Source organism: Brienomyrus brachyistius, chromosome 15, assembly GCF_023856365.1.
Source record: "Brienomyrus brachyistius isolate T26 chromosome 15, BBRACH_0.4, whole genome shotgun sequence".
In the NCBI taxonomy this organism is placed as follows: Eukaryota; Metazoa; Chordata; class Actinopteri; order Osteoglossiformes; family Mormyridae; genus Brienomyrus; species Brienomyrus brachyistius.
The window spans coordinates 24,221,631-24,245,067 of NC_064547.1; the positions used below are offsets into that span (position 1 = coordinate 24,221,631).

The 23,437-nt window shown below is 48.4% G+C and overlaps 1 protein-coding gene across 1 annotated transcript in view; it reads right to left on the reverse strand.

The window, feature by feature from the left end:
* Nucleotides 1–2,071: 2,071 nt before the first annotated feature.
* Nucleotides 2,072–23,437, reverse strand: part of LOC125709371 (cytosolic carboxypeptidase 6-like) — a gene marked incomplete at its 5' end in the record, with an annotated part of 30,222 nt that continues 8,856 nt past the window's right edge. Inside the window, 4 exons of the mRNA XM_048977694.1 lie at nucleotides 2,072–3,805; nucleotides 3,893–3,989; nucleotides 17,733–17,895; nucleotides 21,783–21,935. Coding sequence (XP_048833651.1) covers nucleotides 3,697–3,805; nucleotides 3,893–3,989; nucleotides 17,733–17,895; nucleotides 21,783–21,935 — 522 coding nt within the window. The remainder of the gene's footprint in view (nucleotides 3,806–3,892; nucleotides 3,990–17,732; nucleotides 17,896–21,782; nucleotides 21,936–23,437) is intronic.

The window sequence follows — 23,437 nt, forward strand, 5'->3', positions numbered from 1 at the left end:
TAATTACAAACAGCAAAGCTCACCTCAGGGTAAGACGTTGGATGTGATTGAAGAAAACAAACGTAACCCTTGATCTGGCAAAGAGTAAGCTGCTGTCATATAGGCTACAGTGGGTATTAGAAATAGATGGGTGGGTGAATGGATGAGTGATCCAATACAATAAAAACAATGCATAATAAGTAGGCCAGAATGAGAATCTATGGATTCCACAGTCAGATATAAAGGAGGGACAATATTAGCTATAAAAACACAGCAGACAGAATAAAGCCATACTGATCCACTGGCAAACTGATACTCAGACACATGACAGTTGGTAAAAGTCATTTGGGCAAAAGATTTTCAAACTCCATAGTATTTTTGGCCTAACACATATTCTTGTTGATCTGAAACCAGAATCAAGACAAAAACAAACATTTAATATAATTATTAAAGAGCCACTTTCAGAGAAAAAACAATATGTAAAATAATAAAATTACAATAATAAATGTTATTCTCCAGACAGTTTTGAGTTTTGAACAGGAACTGGCAGGTTCTCTGTAAAAAAAAAAAAGAAGAAAGAATAAGATTGTGCGCTGTTCTCCCTCAGTTCATGTAATCGGTGGCCCTCAAAGCTGGCAACAGTGTGCTGGAGGCAGACAATTTGGTTTGGGAACAAATCACAGGCTTATGGGTAATTACACTCTAATCTACAATGAACTACTGTAAGGCTGGACTAGCCAATATGCTATCAGCACTGGACAGACACTAGTGCATGATTTAGCTGGTTGGGAACAGTGATGTGTCGTAAGAGCTGTCTCCTTTTGCAGATTGTGGCCCAGATGTTTCTGCCAGGCCGAGCACTAAAAATCACCTTGCAAAAGAAACCTTAAATATATATCAGAATATACCAGGGAGACAGTTTAAAGCTTTAAAGAATTAAAAAAAAGAAAAATCTCACTAATGACATTGACATCTTCAAATGAGTTTAAGCTGTATTTATCGCTGTATTACTTATCTTGAATGTAAGGTCAGTTCCTGAAAAGTGCATAATAGATGGTGGAGGATTACTGGGTACAAAAGCTATACATGAGATATGATTACCCGAAATGTGCCACAACATTTGTTATGCAGCCTATGGGTGTTAATTAGGAAAACAATTGGATATCCAGTAGTTTAAATGGAACTGCAGAAACAAATCCACTGAAAGCTCCATCCACATTTCCATGTGTGCAGAGAGCCAGGTGGTGGCACCAGAGCGTAAGCTGCGTGACTGGACTGGCCAAGATGAACCTGGAGCCTTCTCAGAATGCAATAATAAAACAATAATATGATTCACAGGTAAAGACTGTAGAATCTTTGTTTTTCAGTCTCTGGGTCATACCAGCCTCAGAAGTAATCAGACTTGGCAAAGAGAGGTTTTATGTGTTTATTTACCAAGGAACAAGGAAGGACAGAGTAACTCCAATTTTAAAGCACAGAGCAAAAACTCATTTTAATGAACACACCATTCAGGGAAAAAATACAGCGAAAAATACATTCTTTGTACAAAAATAAGAAAAAAAGTTGAAACGGCGAGGAATATTTCATTTGGAACACAATTAGGCCGGGCTGGTTGTTTTCTGTTCTGACGGGCGAGGCGTGTTCTCCTGTTTGCACCTGAGCGCGTGCGGCGTGGATAACAAGCCGGCCATCACTCCTGTCATCCTTACTCCAGCAGATGGGCCTGGTCCTCCTAGGAACCTCCCACGCAGAGCTTTCAAAATAGACCTTTAAGGCCACACTCCATCTGTTACCAATAATATCAGCCTAAAAAAAGTGTTTAATATTGCTGACACCACGAAGGGTGCAAGGCGAAAACGCCCCGAAAAGGTAATCTATGAGAACAAAGTGTACGGACCTCGTTTACGGTTAATTAAACCCGCATATTTTAGGATTCTCCTTGCAGGGTGTCGCTCGGTGTGGCCGACCCTGCCAGCTGCTCAGATGCAGGTCACCGGTGGTTCATTTATGGGAATCAAACTAGTGTCTTCTGCATCATGTCATGGTTCAGATATCCCTCCCACCCCCCCCAAAACTTAACAATTTACCCAGTGAAAAAACTAGACTGGCTAGGAGCATAGATCAGCCTAAAAAAATAATCATCTAATGGCACATTACTGTAATATTATTCTGTATAAAATCAATCTCTCTTTTCCTGTCCTCTGCTGTGTTCTGACAGGAAGCCTTCAGTTCACACCATTACCTTATGCTATCGCTATATAACATTAACTGCATCATGAATTAATCTGCACAAAGCGTGCTTACCTCCTGAAGCACAATTAACTTTCCGATAATGCTTGTGTGTACTTCCATTTGTGAAGACTCCTAGCGCAACCAGTTTCCTTGGTGAGTTTGGGTATTTAATAAATGCAAACAGTGCTCCTGCTCATTATACTGTGAATAACAGAGTCACATTTTCACTTTGAGGAGCCAGGAACCAGCGTGTTTACCCTGTAATTAGCATGCTGGCATACAGCAAGCACGGCATGCTGAAAAGATGGCTCATGGACCGGGGGGAGGGGGGGGGGGGGGATGATTTATATCAGCGTTAACGGAATGGCTCAGAAAAAAAGCCCATCTCTTGTTGGGCATCATTAAGCACAAAGCAGCACGTTCGATACGGCCGGACGGAGGGGAGGAAGACTGACTGATTTCCGGGATGTCTCCGAAAGCTGCCAGACGCTTCATTTCCCAGCCTGACATCTCGTCGGAAAACAGGGCGCCATGAAGGGAACGTCTGACTTTATAACAGTGATTAAAGTGTGACACGCCCCTGCCGGGTTAGCTGCTCTCACACGTGCCTGTCACCAGCATCCACGGGGACTCGCAGTCACATTCTATCATCGTCCTCCGTCCTTTCATGACTTGTTTGTGGCTCCTCCCAAATCCCTTATTTGTGCCACGTGACTACCCTGAAGAATCCACGATACTCTACACACGGGATGGTCTTATTGGGCCTCTCGGCCACCCGGCCCCTTGTGACAGCACTTCCTGTCTGATGTGACTGTGCCGTGTCCCGGTGGACGGAGAGGCACATGGAAACATCAGACTTAATCCTGCAGATTTGTCCTGCCCCATGATGAATTATGGGTAAAGAAATAGCATCCTACTATAACTCATCAAAAAACATCTTTAAAAAAAAAGGAAAGCAAAACTTTGGTGAGAAACATACATGTGGTTTTCAAATGTTTACAAACATCACGTTTAATTTCAGGTTCACTGAAAGTGTCTTCTGAAAGGAACTGGATGGTTCTCAGGACCATTGAGTTTTCCTAAAACTCATTATACTTATATATTGCAGGCTGATAATTTAATAAATAACCCACCACAAGGAAAAACAGAACTCACGCTTTAACTAGTTTAACAAAAGCTTAACAGAAATCTTGTGTGCAAAAAAAAAAACTATTGTGGCAAAACACATAGTAAAAACACAGAAGTAGAAAGTGTTTGGGACCATAAAGGATGTTTTTAAACCCTTCTCTCAGGCCAGTCTGGTCATGCAGACCGGCAGCATGGAGGCGAGAAGGGCCCCCAAGCGATGTGTGTGGGTTTGTCAGCCCAGGAGGGAAATGGCACAGGATACCAGACCGGAAGGTAATAGCACACAGGCCACTGCTCCAGACTCGCTGTCGGCGGCAAGGGATGCCAGTGTGGGCCAGGACACATGCTGACTGAAGCTTAGGTGTCTCTCACACTATGGACCTTCCTGTCAGGCTTCTCTTCCTCCTGGCTCCTACCGTTGCCATAGCCGTTCCCTTGGCGACTGCCGGATAGGCCATCTGAGCCACTGGAATGAAAGAGCGTATTCTGGAAGATTACATTTCTACCGAACGCTGAGCTGCATTGACAATAATAACGTTAGGGAGCGTCTGACCTGCTCATGTGACCCACTGCTTTTGTCCCATCGATTAAATGGTTAAGCTTGTAGAAATCCAGAAATGTCCGGGCCACGTTTCTGCCCAGCTTCATGTCTGGGGGGGGGGGGGGGGGGGGGGTTAAGGCCACTTTTTGGTGATTAGTTACGGTCAGTAGAGTGTCGTCAGTGTGCAGCACAAGGTGAATACCCATGATGTCTGAAGTCCATTCGTCTACCAAAAAATATACTCACACAAACGCAGACATACGCCCACACACACTTTCAGAGTGCACATGCACACATACACACACACAAATATTTTTATATATATATATATATATATAGACACACACACACAGCATGGACACACAGACAATAACGGACCTGTAATCATATCTTTGTGGGAAGAGCTCATTCATTTCTATGGGAAAAATGCTAATGCTAACTATGACACTACGGCCTTGTGGCATGTTTCCCTGAGGATCCCGAGCGGTTTCGTCATGTGGTGGGTGCGGCTATGTGCTACATCAGTGCATGCTCCCCACCCTGACCAGACTGACCTAACTGTGATGACCTTAACCGCACCCAGCCCCGACCATTACCATATGTACACAAGAGTTTTCTGCAGTTTTACCTTTTTGATTGCAGTCAAATTTTGATTGCATTTTTTTATTGATCACGTTGTGTGGTCATTTGGTCAGCACAAAATAAGGTGGACAACACACACATATATACATGGACAGCATGCACACATACATATATATATATACATACACACTATAGGCCATAAAAGTTTGCTTAAATGCACCTCTTGGACAGGTAAACCGGTGCATCACTGGGAGAACATGGTCGAACACCAGGCAATGGGAATATGTTTATAGAAAACATATAAATATATATATGCAAAGGCAAAGGTTTGTAAGAGTAACATCATCATGGCTTTTTGCAAAGTAAACTTGGAGAGGAAAAAAACACTGAGCCAAAGGACCTCAGTGTCCAACGGAGACGCGGGGAGTCAGAGATCGATCCCGTTCGGCGCGACACGTTTCCTCACGGGAAAGGGGCCTGCTAATTACCATGCCGAGTCCCCCAAAGCCTCGTAATCTTTAGGCAGATTAAAGAGCGTGTCAATCAGACACTCCTCTCAAAATGTCATGTGGTCTTCCAGCGTGCTGTTTGCAGAGCCACGCTTCCCCTCGGCATGGCACGCGGGGAAAGCTCATTTAAGCAGACACTAATCCGGAGAGCTGGGCCAGGCCGCGCTACACCTGTCTTACAAAACGTGCTACAAGAAGGAAACGTATCCCAAATAAAAACAACATTAAATTTATTTGGGGTGAAAAATGATGATCAACCAGGAGGGAGGATAAAAACGACCCCAGACTGCAGACACGGCTGTTTGTCTCGCGAATAGTTACCTGCCTGTCCTTTACTGGACAATCATAAATGATGAAATAAAAAAAGATATTTCATTTTTCACCCTTGGCTGTCGTTTCATTTCTGAAGCGCCGCTCTGTCTATCTCATACACGTTACCGTGACGATCTCTCACCCGAGTCGCAGCGATTCCGCCGTTTTTTATTTTTATTTTCCCCATTTCACCCAACAGTCAAAAATTAGTCATGAGACATAAATTAAGGCCGTGTGGCTGAGATCCTATTATCTGGAGCTGTTACCCCGTAAAAGAAAATCCACCTGCAGCATTATGGGATGGCTGAGAGGAAGGGGAGGGTGTGTGCGGGGTATGTGTACACACACACGCACACACACACACACACACACACCGAAAGCTCATTTGCTACCTTCTACCGTTTTAAAAAATGCACCTGGTGTGATGGCATGTTATAAATAGAGAACAAATAGTAAATAATAATAAACTGATAAAATAAACCTGTGTGTTAGGGTCACACCAGAATGTGCTTTATGGTTTCATTTAGGGTGACAAAGTCTTCTACAGGTCAGACAGTCTGTATGGCGGACCAACAGCAGTCATCCATCTTCTATAAGCGTTTATGCAGTGCGCGGTCGCAGAGAGCCCGGGGCCGAACATAGGGGCCAATCCCAGTGGCCATAGGACACAGGGCGTCCCATTCAAGGTACACACTCACACTCACATGCTTTAGACACAGCAATCCAAGTAAACCTACAGTCTCTGGACTGGGGGAGGAGGCCCTTGTCACCAAGGGCAGAACTTTGCACGCGACAGCTCTGGAGGTTTCAGGTCACAGTGTTACCCACGGAGCCACTATGTAACAAAAAATATAGAATAAAGTGAAATGCTACTTCAAACACAATGTACTGAGTGATTTACTTGTATGAAGTCACTAGCCCATACAATAAATCCAGCTGTCCATCCATTATCCATAACTGCTTATTGTAGAAGAGGGAACATGTCCCAAGAGAAGCAGGGAACACCCTGGAAGGGATGGCAGTCCATCTCCGGGCACACGCACACTTTAAGGCAGCGCTAGGCAGTATTATCCAGCTGCTAAGGGCTGCTGTGTGTGCAGCTTTTCACTTCAGCTCCCTAATTAGATTACTTATTAGAGGACTGATTGGAGTCCTCACACCTGGGAATGAACAGCTGACCTAAAGGTTATCCCAAAAACCTGCATATAAACGGACCCTTTGCGGATAACATCGCCTAGACCTGCTGTAAGGGAGAGGGAACCTCAGTGTCCGCAAGGCGAACATGCGAACTGAGCACAGTGCTGCTAATTGAGCCCGGATGCTGCCTTCGTTCAGCACAGCAGTGATAAACAAACATTGTGCTGCTGAGTGCTTAAGATTTTCAGCTGCATACGAGCTATATCCTTTAGGATGATCTTGTTTTGTAAGGCAGGTGGGGCTGCCAGCGTTGCCCCCTCCCCCCCAGAAAGAGGTCACAGCTTTCAGGATTGCTGTGGATTGCCAAATGAGGCAGAGAGGGCACCCCCCAGGCGCAGGTGAGCGACGCCCCGCCCCCGCCGTCACCTTAGCCTGCGATCGCGGCCCTGCAGCCGGCCCCCATCCGTCACTCAGCACGGCCTCTCTCCTCTGTTTACTCCCCATCTGCTTCACCCTCCCACTCCGCCACATCACTCCTCCTCTGACTTTAAGAGGCCTGCAAAGCGAGCCCGCTCGGAAGACGTTCCGGCACGTTCTGCGGCCCATCTTTCTCCAAGTGCCTCAAGTCCAGTGGTGTTTACTTGAAAGTGACCCTGTCCTCTTGCTCTGGGTGCTCATGGCGGACATCATGTTGGAAACGTCGTCGCCGCGTCCCACTGGCTTTGGAGCTCACTAGAGATGCTTGGGGGGGGGGGGGGGCTTGTGCTCCATGCCGGCTGTGCTCACGCGCTCCCACCGTACCCTTCATGCTTTTTTTTTTGACCCGGGAAAAGTTTTGCCTCCATGTCGGCAGACAGTGCGCCTCCGAGCGAGCGACAGAAATAGCGGGCGCCCCCGCCGTGCGCAGATGGCCCTCGCAGCTTGTGATGTCACATCCCGCATCCATTACGGGAAGCCGGTGATGGACGGCCTGCTCCGGAGTACACGGCTTCATCCGCGTCACAGCTGCGGGCCAGACGCTCGGGCCGACCTGATTGGCTGCTGGCGGGCCGCCAGGAGTGACCGGGACTGCTGGAAGCGGGGATATCTCTGTCAGAGATGGGTGTCGAGGGAGGGCTGGAAATTTCCGCAGGGGCCGCCCACCGGTTTTAACCACACGAGGTGCCCCTCCGAAACTCTCTAAATACAGCCTGGACCATTTTGCGCTCTCATCGGTGATCTCATTTAAATATGTGTGCAAGGGATTATGGGAAACGGAAAAAGTTAATTAAAATTAAGTGCTATAGATGTATGGTACATTTATTCACAGAGGAAAATGGGAGATTCCAAGTTTCAGAAACTTTTCTTTGACCCAAGCTCAAGCTCTCTGAGACAAATAGAAGACACATCCAGGAGCAGATGTTCTCCAACTCGTCCATCGAGGATGTGTGTGAAAAACACAGACCTGCAAGCAGAGACGCCTGGCAGAAACACCCGGTGGAGTCATGTGACTGCGAAATGGACGGCTAGACGCTCATCCGTGTGCCAGGGGCCGATTCACGGCACTGAGCGCACAAGCGTGTGACTGGTGCAGAGCAACCTCACAGACAGCAGCTTCTGCCACACGTGCCGGCATCACTGTGCGCTGAATCAAGACATTTTAATGTTTGACTTCACAAATGTCCTTTAGTGTTGACATTGTAAACGGCAACGGGCAATACCAAGTTCACTTTGAAGGGGGGATCTGCCTTAAGCCTGGGTTGTTTTCCGCATTTTATGCAAAGAGTTTTGTTTATTTCAGCATCTCTGTGAGGCCTTACTGTGAGCTGCAGGGAAATCCATTTATAACTTCATAGAATTGCAGGAAAATACTTGCCTTAGTGACAGCCTTCCCCCCATGAGAGTCTTTGTACAGCTCCCGCTGCCATGTCCTGATAATAAGACTATGTGAGAAATTGGGTAATATTTGAATCTCTCAGTGAGTTGGGTGTGCACTTACAAAGCCACTACCGTTACGGGAATCACGAGTCCAAGTGGACAGGGTTTTCACATTGCCTTCAAAGAGTACCTCCCTAAGGTCGCACAGACCCTGAAAACAGTCCGCGAAGGCCTGACGATGATTACGGTAAAAGAAATGACAAGAGATAAGATCATATGGCAAGCGTACAGAGCATAAACTGACTACAGCATCAATTTAGCAGCATGATAGCATGGGTATGCTAGAGGTTAGCAAAATGTGAGTAATCTTAAGTTCATAATGAACCCTGCTGTCATATCCTTTGGCATTCAGATTTCTTTAGGAAATACCCAATATGTAACGGCTTTAATCACGAATCAACATCTGCTAAGTGAGTCAATATCATGCTGACATTGAAACTCAAGCTTAATTGGCACAATGGCCAAACACAAACCAAAGAGCCAGATTTCATCCAGACACTGCCTGCTCCTTCTCATGCTTCCTTCACAGCACCTCTGTCCTCTGTTACGGAGGCCCTACTCTGACAGCTGTACAGTTTGACCCAGGAGCCACGTGCCTGGACTCACCAGCAGGCCCCCTTTAGCCACGAAAGGACATTCTCTCCCACCCCTCTAATTCTTCCGCTTACACTCCCTCTCCAGAGAGCAGTAGGGGAAATCACTGCACTCTGGAAGGTGAGCCGCAAACTCATTTTCTGTTAATCTCCCCAATTCGCACCGTGGCTGCGGCCTAGCTCTCTGCGGTGTGGACCCTGGCATGTGCCGCGACAACCGAGTCCCTCAAAGGGGTCTGAGGGAAGCCACTGCTTTGAAATTGACTTCACAAGTCTTCAAAATAAGAGCCTTTTGAGGGCCATAGTTGCCACTCCACTTAAACTAAGGCTAATCCATCAGCAGGTCGTTATCCCAGGAAAACAAGCCTCACCTCCAAGACAACACTTTGAGCTCTCGGCATCTACTGAGCAAAGAAAGGGAGGGCAAGCTGTGAAAATTAAAGACCGTTAAAGACGCCTGATTAAAAGTTATGCTTTACTTTTCATTGATTTCAAAGAACTCCCAGCAGAGCCGGTGTGGCGGACGAGGATAAAGCCGCGGCTGCAGACGCACACACACAGCTGCGCGATCGATAACAGCCTTTGTGGGACTCAAGGACGAGACACCGCGGGGGCTGACGAGATGGGGAGGGGGGCTGGACGTTCCCGTGGCTCGGCCCGACGGCTTGTTTACAACACCGTCCCTCTGCTCTCTTCCTTGTTCCGTGAGCCCAACAGGCGGAGGGACAATGATGCCTTGGTGATGGCAGGCGAGGCGAGGCGATACCCACTAACGCGTCGACAAATGAGGGACGTCGCCGCCATCAATAACATCGAGTGACAGCTCTGCCACCGGGGTGTCACACGCAGCCAATTAAGAATGCTAATTAAAACAGTAAACGGGACACACAAAGGGAACATGCCTCTCTCCCTGCAGCTCAGATTATACACAAAGACCTTGTGCCCCTTCACTGCAGGACAAAAGCAAGCAATCTGCTGATTTTAACTAGAAAAGACAGGAAAAGAAAGTTGGGAGAACTGAAGGGGGGGGGGTGACTTTGCAGTGAGGTGTACTTCATCTTCACCTTGGTCAACGTGATCAGTCACGGGTTCCGCTTCAATGATGCCTGTGTTTGTGGAGCCTGCGCATTTTTCCTGGTTTACATCGGATTCCTTCTGGTGATTAGATGGACTGGTGTCTATATATGGCCCTTAGACTGTGATTGTGTCCTGTGGTGGACTGGCATCCCGTCCATTGTGTCCCCTGCCTTGTGCCCTAGGCATCCTGGGCTAGGCTCCAGGCTCCTCATGCCCCTGCGTTAGATAAGTGGTATTTAAGGTGGATGATGCACTGATTGGCTTCCCGCGGAAACATAAAAATTTTTCCTTTGAAACTCTAGGGACCCAGTCTGGCAGGTTCCACCGGTGCACAGAAATCAGACTTAGTGACGGGATCTAACTGAGCATTTAATGAAGTGAATTAAGTGGTTCTGCATGGGAAGGGAACCCTAGAGCAACTCATAAGTCCTTGCCGAGCGAACACAGATGGTTCGTCCCTGTTTCTTCTGAGCGCTGGCGTACGGCTGCCTCAAGGGCAGCCGCAGTCCTCCTATTGCTTACTTTCTCCAGGTAAGTGAAGTCAAACGTAACAATGCCACAAAGTCATGTCGGAAGGGCCCTCTGCCCAGACCCGCACACTCACGGCCAGGAGGATGGCTCGTTACACGCTCAGCTAAGTTCCGTACGATCCAACAGCATGAATATTCAATGCTCCCAGCAGAGGGCAGCGATGACACAGAGTGATGGTGAGGGGTGAGCTTTACAGTGAGGAGACAGGGGCATCCTGAGAGCGCCCAAGGACAGCTGGGCCTTGGCTGGACAAGCAGGCACATAAACATAGCGCTGATTTCCTGTTATGAGGCACCCGGAGGAGACCGACATAGAAATGATGCTCAGAAGACCCCCCACACTATCAATTACAATGCCAGCATGTGGCAGGACGAAAACACGGCCCTCGGAACTCCTTCCTGAATCATCATGCTCCCCACAAGTCTTGTTATTGATAAACACGTCCCTACCAAGGATAAGCCGGCCTCTCAATGATGTTGCTGCCGTATGCGGGATGCCAAGGCCTTGTTGTACATCATGATCCTAGTCTTCATTATATCTCTCATTTTTCCGATAGTAAACTTCGCCCACAGGTGCCTACTGGGTAATTGCATACTACCAGGACAGTTTTAGCACTAGAGTGAGAGGAACCGTCCCATCAGGTCTGTGATTGATCCCCGAGACGGCTAGACCTGCGGCCGGGAAGCGTCGGACCCTCTGCCGAGCATGGAAACGGGCCGGAGACGAGCGCCCTGTTCTGGCAGGACGGTGTCAGGCTAATGGCTCGAGAGTGCCGCTCTGCTCAATTGGACAAAACGCTTTTCTACTTTAGCCCCTCAATAATGGGCCTTTCAGGAGATGTCTGGAGCCTCAAGGACGAGGAGAAATGGCACGTAACAGTGACAGCGAACCGCTCTCCCCCGGCGCCTCGCAGAGCAGCAGCACACTTGTTAAGCTGTCAGCGAGGAGGGGGCAACCTGGAGCGATGGGGGCAGCCAGGCAGACCACCCGCCATCCACCGAAGAGGCCTTCAGGCTCCAAGGAGCAGAGCTAACTGCTCTTCTTCTTCACCATGAGAAATGATGGCCATCGTTAGCTGTTAGGATTCTCGCCAGCCAAATCCATGCAGAAAAAAATCTCCCGTTGGAGCTAAAAAGGTGCAGTTCTACCCAGCGATGTCTCCTCAAAACATTTCCCAAAAAGAAGCATGTCATGGTGGGTTTCAACTCTTTGTCAACACCAACTCCGGATGTCAGTGATCACCTGACTGTGTTACCATGGCACTCCAATAATATGAAACGCTGCTTGCAGCCATTATGCCTTTGAAATTTGTGTAACCTAAGCTAATTTATGCATATTTTAAAGCAGGGGTGGGCAGTCTTATCCGCAAAGGGCCGTTGTGTATGCGGGTGTTCGCTGCAACTCAGATTACTAATTAGAGGACTGATTGGCTGAAGAATCCTCACACCTGGGTTTGACCAGCTGCCCTATAGGTTACCCCAAAAACCTGCACACACACCGGCTCTTTGCGGATAACATTGGCCACCCCTGGTTTAAAGCAAAATTCTGCAAAGCATTATTTTTATCAAGCAGACCCATAAAACTTTATAGCTGCTGTCTCAAGCTGATTCCCTAGAAGGTCCTGTATACCGCAGCCTTTATTGCAGCTCAGTCCTCCAGCTTAATGGCTTTAATTAATTGTTAAATATCTGCAGCAGCCTATACAGAAATATGCCACTTTTCTGGATTTCTGGGTAATACTGTGTTCTGACACACACACGCCTACTGTTGTATTCATGACTAGACTGATTAAAACAGCAATCCTTGGAATCCTTGGCTTAGCTACTTTCATCATATTCAACAACAATTTCCTAGAACTAGAAAAAATGCTTCCATATTAGAAAGTCAGAATTCATAAAAGTAAAACATCATACTCACACCATGGACTCCAGGGATGCTGCTGGAAGTGGATTCCCCTCCAAATTCGATTTGACCTCAGTGTAAGTGCTGATTAACTCCCCTCACGTATCACATCAGGCTCTATGGTAATTTCCCAGTGCGGGAACATCCACACATAGTCCTCGTTAATTCATAAAATTAGTCACACTATGTGATGTGCAGCTTGTGATATGAAGACATTCAGTGCAAGAGGGGTCAGGCAAGTTCGATTTGTGAAATATTCCGAAATAGCTCCATCTCAAACTGTATGACATGTTAAAGGAATTGCTAAAAAGGTTAAACTTCAGGCTGTGTAAGTATCCTTGGATAGTAGGAATTAAAACGGTGTGAGATGAACATCGTGTGTGATGATGAACACATCCTTGGGGCTGAAGCAGGAAAGCACCCAACCTGCGGCCTGTCTCTCTGTCTCACAAGAGCTATATGAGCCAGCACCCACCCTGCGACCTGTCTCACTATGTCACAAAGGCTATGTGAGCCAGCACCCACCCTGTGACCTGTCTCACTATGTCACAAAGGTTATGTGAGCCAGCACCCACCCTGCGACCTGTCTCACTATCTCACAAAGACTATGTGAGCCAGCACCCACCCTGCGACCTGTCTCACTATGTCACGAAGGCTATGTGAGCCAGCACCCACCCTGTGACCTGTCTCACTATGTCACGAAGGCTATGTGAGCCAGCACCCACCCTGCGACCTGTCTCACTATGTCACGAAGGCTATGTGAGCCAGCACCCACCCTGTGACCTGTCTCACTATGTCACGAAGGCTATGTGAGCCAGCACCCACCCTGCGACCTGTCTCACTATGTCACGAAGGCTATGTGAGCCAGCACCCACCCTGCGGCCTGTCTCACTATGTCACGAAGGCTATGTGAGCCAGCACCCACCCTGCGACCTGTCTCACTATCTCACGAAGGCTATGTGAGCCAGCACTCACCCTGCACCCTGTCTCACTATCTCACAAAGGCTATGTGAGCCAGCACCCAACCTGCACCCTGTCTCACTATCTAATGAAAGGTATGTGAGCCAGCACCCAACCTGCAGCCTGTCTCACGAGAGCTGACATGGAAGCATCAACATACACACCGAGGTCTTTCTCATAATCAGCTACCTTTATTTCCATGGAACCCATACAATATCTGTTCTTTATATTTCTGCTCCCTGCATGGATTACCTTACATTTATCAATGTTAAATTTCATACACCAGGTATCAGCCCAGTCGGTACTTAAATCCAGATCCCATTGTAGCCTCTCTGCTACTAGATCAGTATCTGCTACACCACCCACATTGGTATCGTCTGCAAATTTAACCAGTTTACTGTACATATTGGTGTCAATATCATTAATGTAAATTAGGATCAATAGTGGTCCTAAAACTGAACCCTGCGGTACCCCACTATGAACACAGGCCCACTGTTACATTGTGCCTCTAATAACTACACACTGCTTCCTGTCTGTTAACCAGTTTTCGATTCAAGCTGCTACAGTTCCTAAAATCCCTACAGCTTTGAGCTTAAGCAAGAGCCGTTTGTGGGACAACATCAAAGGCCTTCTGGAAATCTAAGTAGATCACATCGTAGGCCTTTTTGTGATCAATTTATCTTGTAGTTTCCTCAAAGAAAAAAGTAAAAGTAAATTAGTTAAACAGGATCTACTTCTCGTAAATCCATGTTGGCTATCCCTCAGAATGTTATTTGAATCCACGTAATTCAATCCATTTGAATCCATTTTCACTTGGATTATAGCTTCCATTATTTTTCCAGTAATGCTAGTTAAACTGATTGGCCTAAAGTTTGCTGGGTTACTTCTATCCCCTTTTTTGAATATGGGCGTTACATTAGCACGCTTCCAATCAGAAGGTACCAATCAGAAGTCATTAAGATTAGTGGAGTACCACAATGAGTTCTCAGATCGCATCGTACACACACCCTGTATCATGGAGGGCATCAAGTAGGGTGACCAGGACAGAATTTGTAAACTATCATTTCAATTAAAAAGACCTGGATTTCACTTAAGCACTTAAGAGTTCTTGTTATGTGCTGATTGGCCAGTCTCCTATATTCATGCATATGTCACTAATGTTAATCTGCAGCCGGATAAGTCTTTCAATCAAGGAAACAAACCAGTCAAAACACAAAAGGAAATGAAGTATTTAGCCAAGTACTGGAGCCTTTCAGTTTTAAAGTAGTTTGCAAATCCTGAAGTAACTCAAAGTCCCCCCCCCCCAACCCCCCCCGACATAGATTATCTGGTCACCCTACTTCAAGCTGGCATCATATTCTGGGAAGCAGAGACAGAAATTGTGTTCTCTCAGTACAAGGGCATGAAGGAACAGATACCCACCCCGTGAATGTCTTTGGGGGATTCTGTCAACGGGAAACCGGCAGGAATGTAAAAAGGAAGCAGCCGCTCGTCACGGTGTCTTTGCGTGCCGCGTGAAATTACAGGTGCTAATGAATCATTAAGCAGCGCAGAATATTCCCAGTGTTACAGCAGGGTACGCAGAGCAGCCATACGACAGCATCGACCACAAGCGGGACCAGCGGGCTGAGCGGGGAGCCCAGTCTCACAGCTCCCGGAACACGAGGCTCCAGTGCCCTCTTCCTGTCAAATCCCCCCAATGACCCCGAACAGGAAAAGGGTTATGGGGATGGCGCGGGGAGCTGTATGCACTGGAGCTCAACAGGACAAATTAATAAAGGCAACCAATTAAGTGCTCCTTTTTAATGAGTGAATTTCTGTAGCGGGGCGCTGTGGCAGAGGGCCCGTGATGGATACAAACTGGGCCGCCAGGGCAGAAATGGCAACACGGCTCATTCCTGGAGGGGCGCCTGACCCTAATCTCAGTGGTACATAAGACCCCCCCCCCACCGTCAGAGGTCTGTTTTCATCATGGTGCTGCCACTGCTAGCCCCTTCTCTGCCGTGAGGGACGTTACAGCTTCTGTGGAGCTCAGCCTCATTCAGTCTCCTCTCTGCCACCTCGGCTTAACTGAAGATGACTGACAAACACAGTAAACAGAAGCACACAGGAAGCAGAGAGTGAGCGCAGGGTGCATGGGGGGGAGGGCTGAGACAGGGATACAGTTTATCTTGCCTGGCTCCCCTCTCTGGGGACAGATACTTATGCTACAAATATGTACACGACCTTGTAACAAGTCATCGCCGCCCCTGTACACGCAGTGCCATTTGCTGCAGGAAAGCGACCTGCAGTCACATGACAGCTCTCCCAATTAATAGTCGTTTCTGTGTGACACTTGTCTGTCAAGTGGAAAAGACCCGGGAGTCAAATGAAATACATTTTGCAGAACAGGAGCATCACCATTAAGTTAGGACTCATTCCAGGGTACAGTAAATTCATTTACAGCCCCTGCGCCCCTCCCCAGCTCCTCGCCTTCCCCTAAGTGATTTTATGTTGGGGTGGGGTCATTTCTGACAGCTAGCCTTGGGTGACAGCGTAGAGAATAAAATAATAAAAAAAAAAAAAAACAGCGGGTGAAATGAGCCAAGGGTGCCGCCGCATTTTCCAGGCTCTGTGGACATAAACACTTTAGAACAAACAAATAAATAAACCGAAACAGACATGTCCTGTGTAAATAAGGGCAGCCATGCATCTGCCACAACCACCCCAGGGCTGTTGGGGGAGCAAGACTAGCGCCATGGGGCCGAGCAGCACTCCGCCTCCTGCCATTGGGATCCCCTCGGCTTAATGCCACCGAGATCCATTCAGCCCAATGCCGCAGGGATCCATTCAGCTTTCTGCTGAAGGGATCTGTTCATAATCCTGCTGCTGGGATCCATTCAGCCACTTTTGTTGTGATGTACATTTAATTAAATTTAATGCACAGTGAGAGTCCTTAACATCATACATAAAATGTGAAAAAATGATTTCTATCTCTGATTTTAGTACTGTCCTGTTTAGCCAGAAAGGGACATGAAAAGCTATCGGTTTAACAAGCCACCTGGGTGAAGTTGCTGTCCACCACCTGGAGGGGGCGGCCAAGCAGGCCATATCCGAGTAGACGACCAGGAAAGCCCTATGCCCTGTTGCCATGAGGAGCCCATGGACGCCCCCCCACGTTAGATATGTCACTGAGCGTGATGTGTGGGTCTCTTCCACAGAAGTCAGAGACCCCATCCATGCTGACTCCAGCTGCCGACGCCGCAGACGTCAGCGTGTCTTGTTCGCCGGCTGCCGCCACTGCATTCGACAGCTGGCACTGCGGCAGTGATGGAGGGTCAGGGAGCTTGACGCAATTAATAAAGCGGTGGGCAGGTGGGCCAGTCATAGGACGCCTTCCCAACACGCAGCTAGTAGACGCGGTCTGTTGCGAGGGTGCTCTGCACCTGCATGCATGAAGCACTCCATCACTGTGCACGGTCAGCAATACATACTTTTTTAAAACGTTAAACCACTGAATTAGAATGCTTCTGGAACTCAGAATTCATTGTTCACAATTTCACAGCATACATCAACAACCTGTTCATCATCATTTATCCATACATCTGTTCATCGTGACTGGGTTCAGAATCGGGAACCATTCTGTTGATCAGACAGCCCATCCATCCATATATCCATCCAGCTCCAGGGTTCCCTTCCCATGCAGAACCACTTAATTCACTTCATTAAATGCTCAGTTAGATCCTGTTGTAAAATCTGATTTCTGTGCACCGGTGGAAACTGCCAGATTGGGGTCCTATAGCCTCAAAGGAAAATCTCTGACATTTCTGAGGGAAGCTAATCAGTGCATCATCCACCTTCAATACCACTTATCTAACGCAGGGGCATGAGGAGCCTGGAGCCTAGCCCAGGATGCCTAGGGCACAAGGCAGGGGACACAGATGCCAGTCCTAATCCCCTAATCCCAACATGAGAACCTTAAACCCTATCTATTCCTAAAAGTACCCATAAGTATTCAAACAAAATACAAGTCTTTTGGCATTTTTAGTTTTTTGATTGCAGTGACAGCTTTTTATAAAATTGAGTTTCCCCTTATGGAGACCAAAAAATATCAAAATAACAGGATATTATTACACTATGGGGACATTTGACACACACACACACACACATACAACAGGGACAGCATTTTTCCTAAATGACATGTCTTTGGAATGGAAGAGAAAACCAATAATATATATAGTACAATATAAACCAAGCTATATCTTATTGAATAGGCAAAAGTAGTTTTACCACAACATTAACCTGCTCCCTTTCGGCAGATGGGGGGGGGGGGGGTAAGCAGAGAAAGGATACAGGAGTCCTCTGTGTAGGGGACGGGCCCCGCACTGCCTGCAGCCAAGTAGCTGTAGAAGGAGACCTCCAGCGTGTAGCAGTAGGACATGTCGTCCAGAAGTCCCCCCAGGAAGCGGCGGCCCGTGCCGGCCTTGACCACGTCACGGTTGAAGGACGTGCTGGACTGGAGAGAGCAGAGTGCAGAGCAGCATTAGGAGGGAGAGATCTGAGTGTGTGTCCATGGCAGGGAGGAGGGAGACCCAGCACTGGGGAGCTACCTGTGTGGCAGCTCAGTGACTGGGAGAAACAGGCTTAAAATCCAAAATGAAGAGCTAAACACCTAAAAAGATTTATCCCAAAAACCAATGCAACAGTGTAAGACAGGGAGGCAATTTTTCAGTGGCTTATAGTCTGAAAGGTATGTCACACCAACAGGTGAGTCTTTACTGTTTCACCACACTGTCACACACACACACACACACACACACACACACACACACACACAAACGCATGCATGGACACCATATAAATAAAATAAACATTGCACACTGCTCTATTTCACTTTGGACAAAGACAGAGAAAGAGATAGACAGACAAACATAAACAGAGAGAGTCAGAAAAATAGAAACAGGGAGACATAAACAGAGATAATAGAGGCAAAGAGAGAGACAGAGAGACATACAGATAGAGTGAAACAGAGGGAAACAGGGAGAGAGATGAACAGATCGGCAGACATACAGACGAACAGGGAAATAAACAGGCAGAGAGAGAGAGATAAAGAGACTGAGACAGATACGTAGACCAGCATATAGACAGACAGACAGGCAGGTACACAGACAGACAGGCAGACAGAGAAATAAACAGGTAGAGAGAGATAAAGGAGAGAATCACAAATAGTCCCACAGACAGACAGGCAGGCACAGAACAGACAGACAGGCAGACAGGGAAATGAAGAGACAGATAGGCTGATGGACAGACATGCAGACAGACAGATGGGAAAATAAACAGACAAAGAGAGATAAACAGACAGAGACAGTTCCATAGAAAGGCAGACAGACAGGCACATATAATGATAGGCCAACAGTGATGCAGGCAGACAGACAAACAGGAAGAAAGACTGGCACACCAACAGACAGACAAACAGGCAAACAGAGAGTCAGGGAAATAAAAAGATAGAGAGAAATAAAGTGACTGAGAAACACAATTGAGCACAGACAGACAGACAGGTAGACAGGGAAATAAACAGACATACAGGCTGGTATACAGACATACAGATAGGCACATAGACAGATATGCTGACAGACATGCAGGCAGGCAGACAGACAGGGAAATAATCAGGCAGAGAGAGATAAAGAGACTGAGACAGATACATAGACAGACAAATAGGCACACAGACAGGCAGGGAAATAAAGAGGCAGAGGAAGATTGAGACTGAGAGACAGGTATACACAGATGGGCAGAGAGACAGATATGCAGGCAGAAAGAAAGGGAGGCAGGCAGACATACAGGCAGGGAATAAAACACATAGAGAGCGATAAAGAAACAGACAGATACACAAATGGGTAGACAGACAGACATGCAGGCAGGCAGGTAGAGAGACATGGAGACAGGTAGGCAGGTAGAAATGCAGACTGAGAGACAGGCAGACAGCCATATCCCAGAGGCCTGTGTCCCTCCTGTCATGGTGCTGTAACACACTAATACTGCAGCCATTCTTTATTCACACACGTCACCCAGTTATTAAAGGTCGGCCTTTTCCCCATCAGATCCACAAAAATCCCATCGCTGATCTGCGACAAGCATCAGAGTAACTGGCTACGCGTGATGTAACAGAGTGTGAGGGTGTAAGTGTGTCACCGCTCAGAAAAGGTTACAGTCCTGTCCACGTGCAGTGGCTACCACTGCGAAATGTCACATTCTCCGAATGCCGAAGGTTATTTTTGATGGGAAGGCTAATACATGAAAAAGAAAGTTAGTTTTAAAACGAGGAGAGGTACAAGGACATTAGCTTCCTCTGCATACTGTTATGAAGTTTACAGACGGTGCCAAAATTGGGAGTCAAGCTTAATCCCTCATCCTGAGTGCCGTACTTCCCCACTTCCTCTCAATTCCCATCACTGCAGCGCAACTCCAGCGGCGAACATACAGCCAAGCCAGCCAATGAGGGGAGAGATCCCTGCTGGCAGCGTCTGACCGCGGGGATCTCTGATGCTTTCAGTAATTTATTTCCATGACATTCGTTAAGATTCTGTTTGCGTGCTGTGTACTTTAAAACTTGTTTGCACTATGTTTACTTGTTTGAACTATATGTACCATCTTCACACCTTGTCTGTTTTGTATCTGTTCATCTCCGCTCTGCTGCTATGTGCAGGAGAATTTGCCCCCGGGATCAATAAAGTTTATGCGATGGAATGTGATGGGGAGGGCCTTCCAGGCACGGAACCGAGAGGAACCGGCTTCACAAGGCCGTCTCCTCCCGCCGTCACGGGCTGCCGCTCATTAGCGCCGTTGTCTTCTGCCCATCATTAATGTCACTGTTTTTGTTGGCAGACTCCAAAGGAAGTAAATCGTCCTCCTTTACCTTGGCTGAGGACAGCGACATAGAGTGACGCTGGAACAGTCAGACCAGCATCTGTGCTTACGTACTATCTCTCCTGCCTTTTTTTTTTAGATGAAGTGTACAATTTTTATGTATTAACTATGCATTTCTACTGCAGTGCCATGGGGGGTGGGGGGGGGGTGGTCCTGGTCCCACCCAGATGGAAGGCAGGCCCACCCATTTAGCGTTGACAGCCAGCGATACAGTGTGATTTAAAAAAAAAAAATCCTCTTTGTTCATTTTGTCTTAGTAATGTTACGGGTCATTTTAAAAAAAAGTATGTGGTACTCCGTACAGTGATTTTGTCACCAAATAAGATAATTGAAAGTGAATCGTTATGGGACTGGCCCACCTACGTTTCTGCTGGCCCACCTAAGCTGTCATTTCTGCCCTGCTATTGGTGCACCGTTACATATGAAGAAACTCAGAGTGAGCTGTGATACCCTTTACTGTAAAATAAAGAACTCGAACAAATCTGAAAATAAATGAGTGACGATTTCGTTTAAATGTTACATTTCCTTGTAGGCTGCGCACTGCGGTAATAAAAACAATGTAGTGGGATGTAAAGTCACAGAGCAAAGCAAAGGAAGCTCCTTCTGCGGGTGACTGAAGCACAGCCTCAGCTCCGCAGCGGGGCGAGAGAGGCGTGCTTTACGCGGCTCAGGAGCCTGTGTACGGACCCTTGCTTGCAGACAGAGTGGGCTGAGCATCAGGGTCCTCTGGCCCTCCCTGGGGTGTCCAGCATACTGCTCAACTGAGGATCAGCGCTGGGCCCATCGGTCAGGCCGCAACGGCCTTCTGACAGGCGGATGGGCGCATTCACAACTGTTATGAGTCCTGCGGCTGCAGTTACAGTAATGAAAAGCAGGCGAGTGCCTCCCCAGCCCAACCCATGCTCTGCCACCCCCGCCCGGCCATGAGGCAGAAGGAGAAAGCGGCCATGCTGTCCCCAGCACACGGTAACCTTCCCCTCCTGCCCGAACAGGGAGATGCGGCTCCCTGCTAGGTGACAGATTGCCAGAACTTCAGCTTAACTCTCCGGTACCCGGGACTCGCTCTCACTCGGACTTTTCAGAAGGACGGGAACGTTGACGCCGCATACTTCCGGTCACAGAGAGGCGGCCCGTGGAATGTAGGGCGGAGCAGCAGCGTAGGAAGCTTACGCTGCCAGAAGTTTGGATGAAAACCGGAAAGTTGTCTGGTGTTGATGACACAATGTTTATTTCCCAAACTCTGTTATTATTAGACTGCTCCAAAATAATGGAGATTAAGCGATTAGCAAATGTTAGGCGTGCCCTAATACTGATTATTTCTGTGTTTAACACAGAATAATAAGATACAAATTAGGATTTCCGGGAAAGCCATAAAAAATGTATTTACCCTAATATTGCTCCATTCGCAGTTCACAGGTACAAGTACAATGGTACAAGCTTCCTTGGGGGAGCTGAAACTGGGGGGTGTCTGACGCTCACCAGGGAGAAGTCGGGTGCGTTTTGGCAGAGCAGGCGTGGGAAGACGGCCTGCCGCTGGACACGCTCCTCGTCCTCGAACACGTTGCCGTACATGAAGCCGTTCATCATGGTGGAGTGGGCGTGTACGTCGATGTAGAATTCCAGGCCCACCTTCTGGGGGGCGGGGGGGGGGCAAACACAGACATGGAATGCACAGTGAGGTGGACACAGATGAGTCTGAGGCTGGGATCACAGACAGACGCCACGTCTTGAGACTACAGTGCTTAAAGGGTGTCCTGTGACCAGGGACGGATTACGGACCGGGCCAGCGGGGCCGCTGCTCAGGGGCCCTTGGGGTGCAGGGGGCCCGTGGGGCCCCTAGCCCAAAACAATTTGCAACGCTTATCAACAATGTATTTTCGTTTGTCTATTTTAGAGGGCCTACATTCTTTGATCCTCTGCCTACAAGGGCCCCTGACCCTATAGGGAGGGCGTTTGGCTGCCAAGGGCCCTTGAATTGTGATGGTTGTGGTGGTGGTGCTGGGGGGGGGCGGGCCTCGCGAACGTTTTGCCCAGGGGCCCACACAACCCATAATCCGTCCCTGCCTGTGACCTCCAGCTGTGCCCCTCCGGAGCCCCTCTCGCCCCCAGGGCCATCTTTAGGGCCATGGTGTTGTGTAAGCAGTCACATTGAGGCCACACCCAAGCCGAGCTAGAGGAAGGACCTATGATGGCAGCCTGCCAACCTCGCGGACCACGAGCCAAGTGGACAGCAGGAGCTGGGATCACCCACGAGGGAAACACCCCAGAGTGAGCCTGAGAGTGCGGGGGTATGGATGGTGATGTAGGGTGTCGAGCTGGTAATCCCTCTGCTATTCCATGCCAGGAGGGAGCTCCTTGGCCTTCGCCCGCTTGCAGACCCCAGAGGGCGCTCCAGAGCGCTCAGACTATGTGACATGTGCCTGGTTGGACAGCTTGTGCATGGAACTTTCCAGAAACCGTCCCCCTGCCCATCCTCTGTGCTCCAGCTCCTTCAAGGCTCCTTCCCTAATCCCCCCACATCATCCCTCCCTGTGTCTCTAATCCCCCCCATGTTATTGCCCTGCCCCCCGTATCCCTAACCCTAACCTCCCCACATCACCGCCTCACCCCCCTCCCCGTGTCCCTAACCCTCCACCTGCTGCCTCTCATTGCACATTCTGCTGCACACCTCAGCGCCCCGGGGGTCACCAGGCAGGAGCGGGTGGAAGGGAGGTGGGTGGGCACCGGGCTGCTGTACAGAGCATGGGGGAGGGGGGGGGGATTGAAATTCTGCTCACAGCCAAAGCAATTTCCTGGCGAGCAGCGCACTGTCAGCCCAGCGATGGCAGCCTGTGAAATACGGCGTCTGTGAGCGGGCCGGGAGCGCGCTGGCAGCATGATGGATGGAGCCCGCGGGGGGGCATGCGCCATTACGGCGGCTCCGTCGGCCGCGTGCAGGAGCGCCGGGCTTTAATGGCGGGAAAAGCTTTGCCAATAAGAGCGCAACACAGAGCTGGGACACAGAGCCAGCCGCTGGTGACGCTGCTCCTCCCTCCCACAGCCTGCCTTGTTAAAGTTCGCAGGTTATTGCTGTATAAATTTGCCCTTGTAATTCACAGCCTACATCCACCAGGTGGCGTAGTCCTTAACATAGC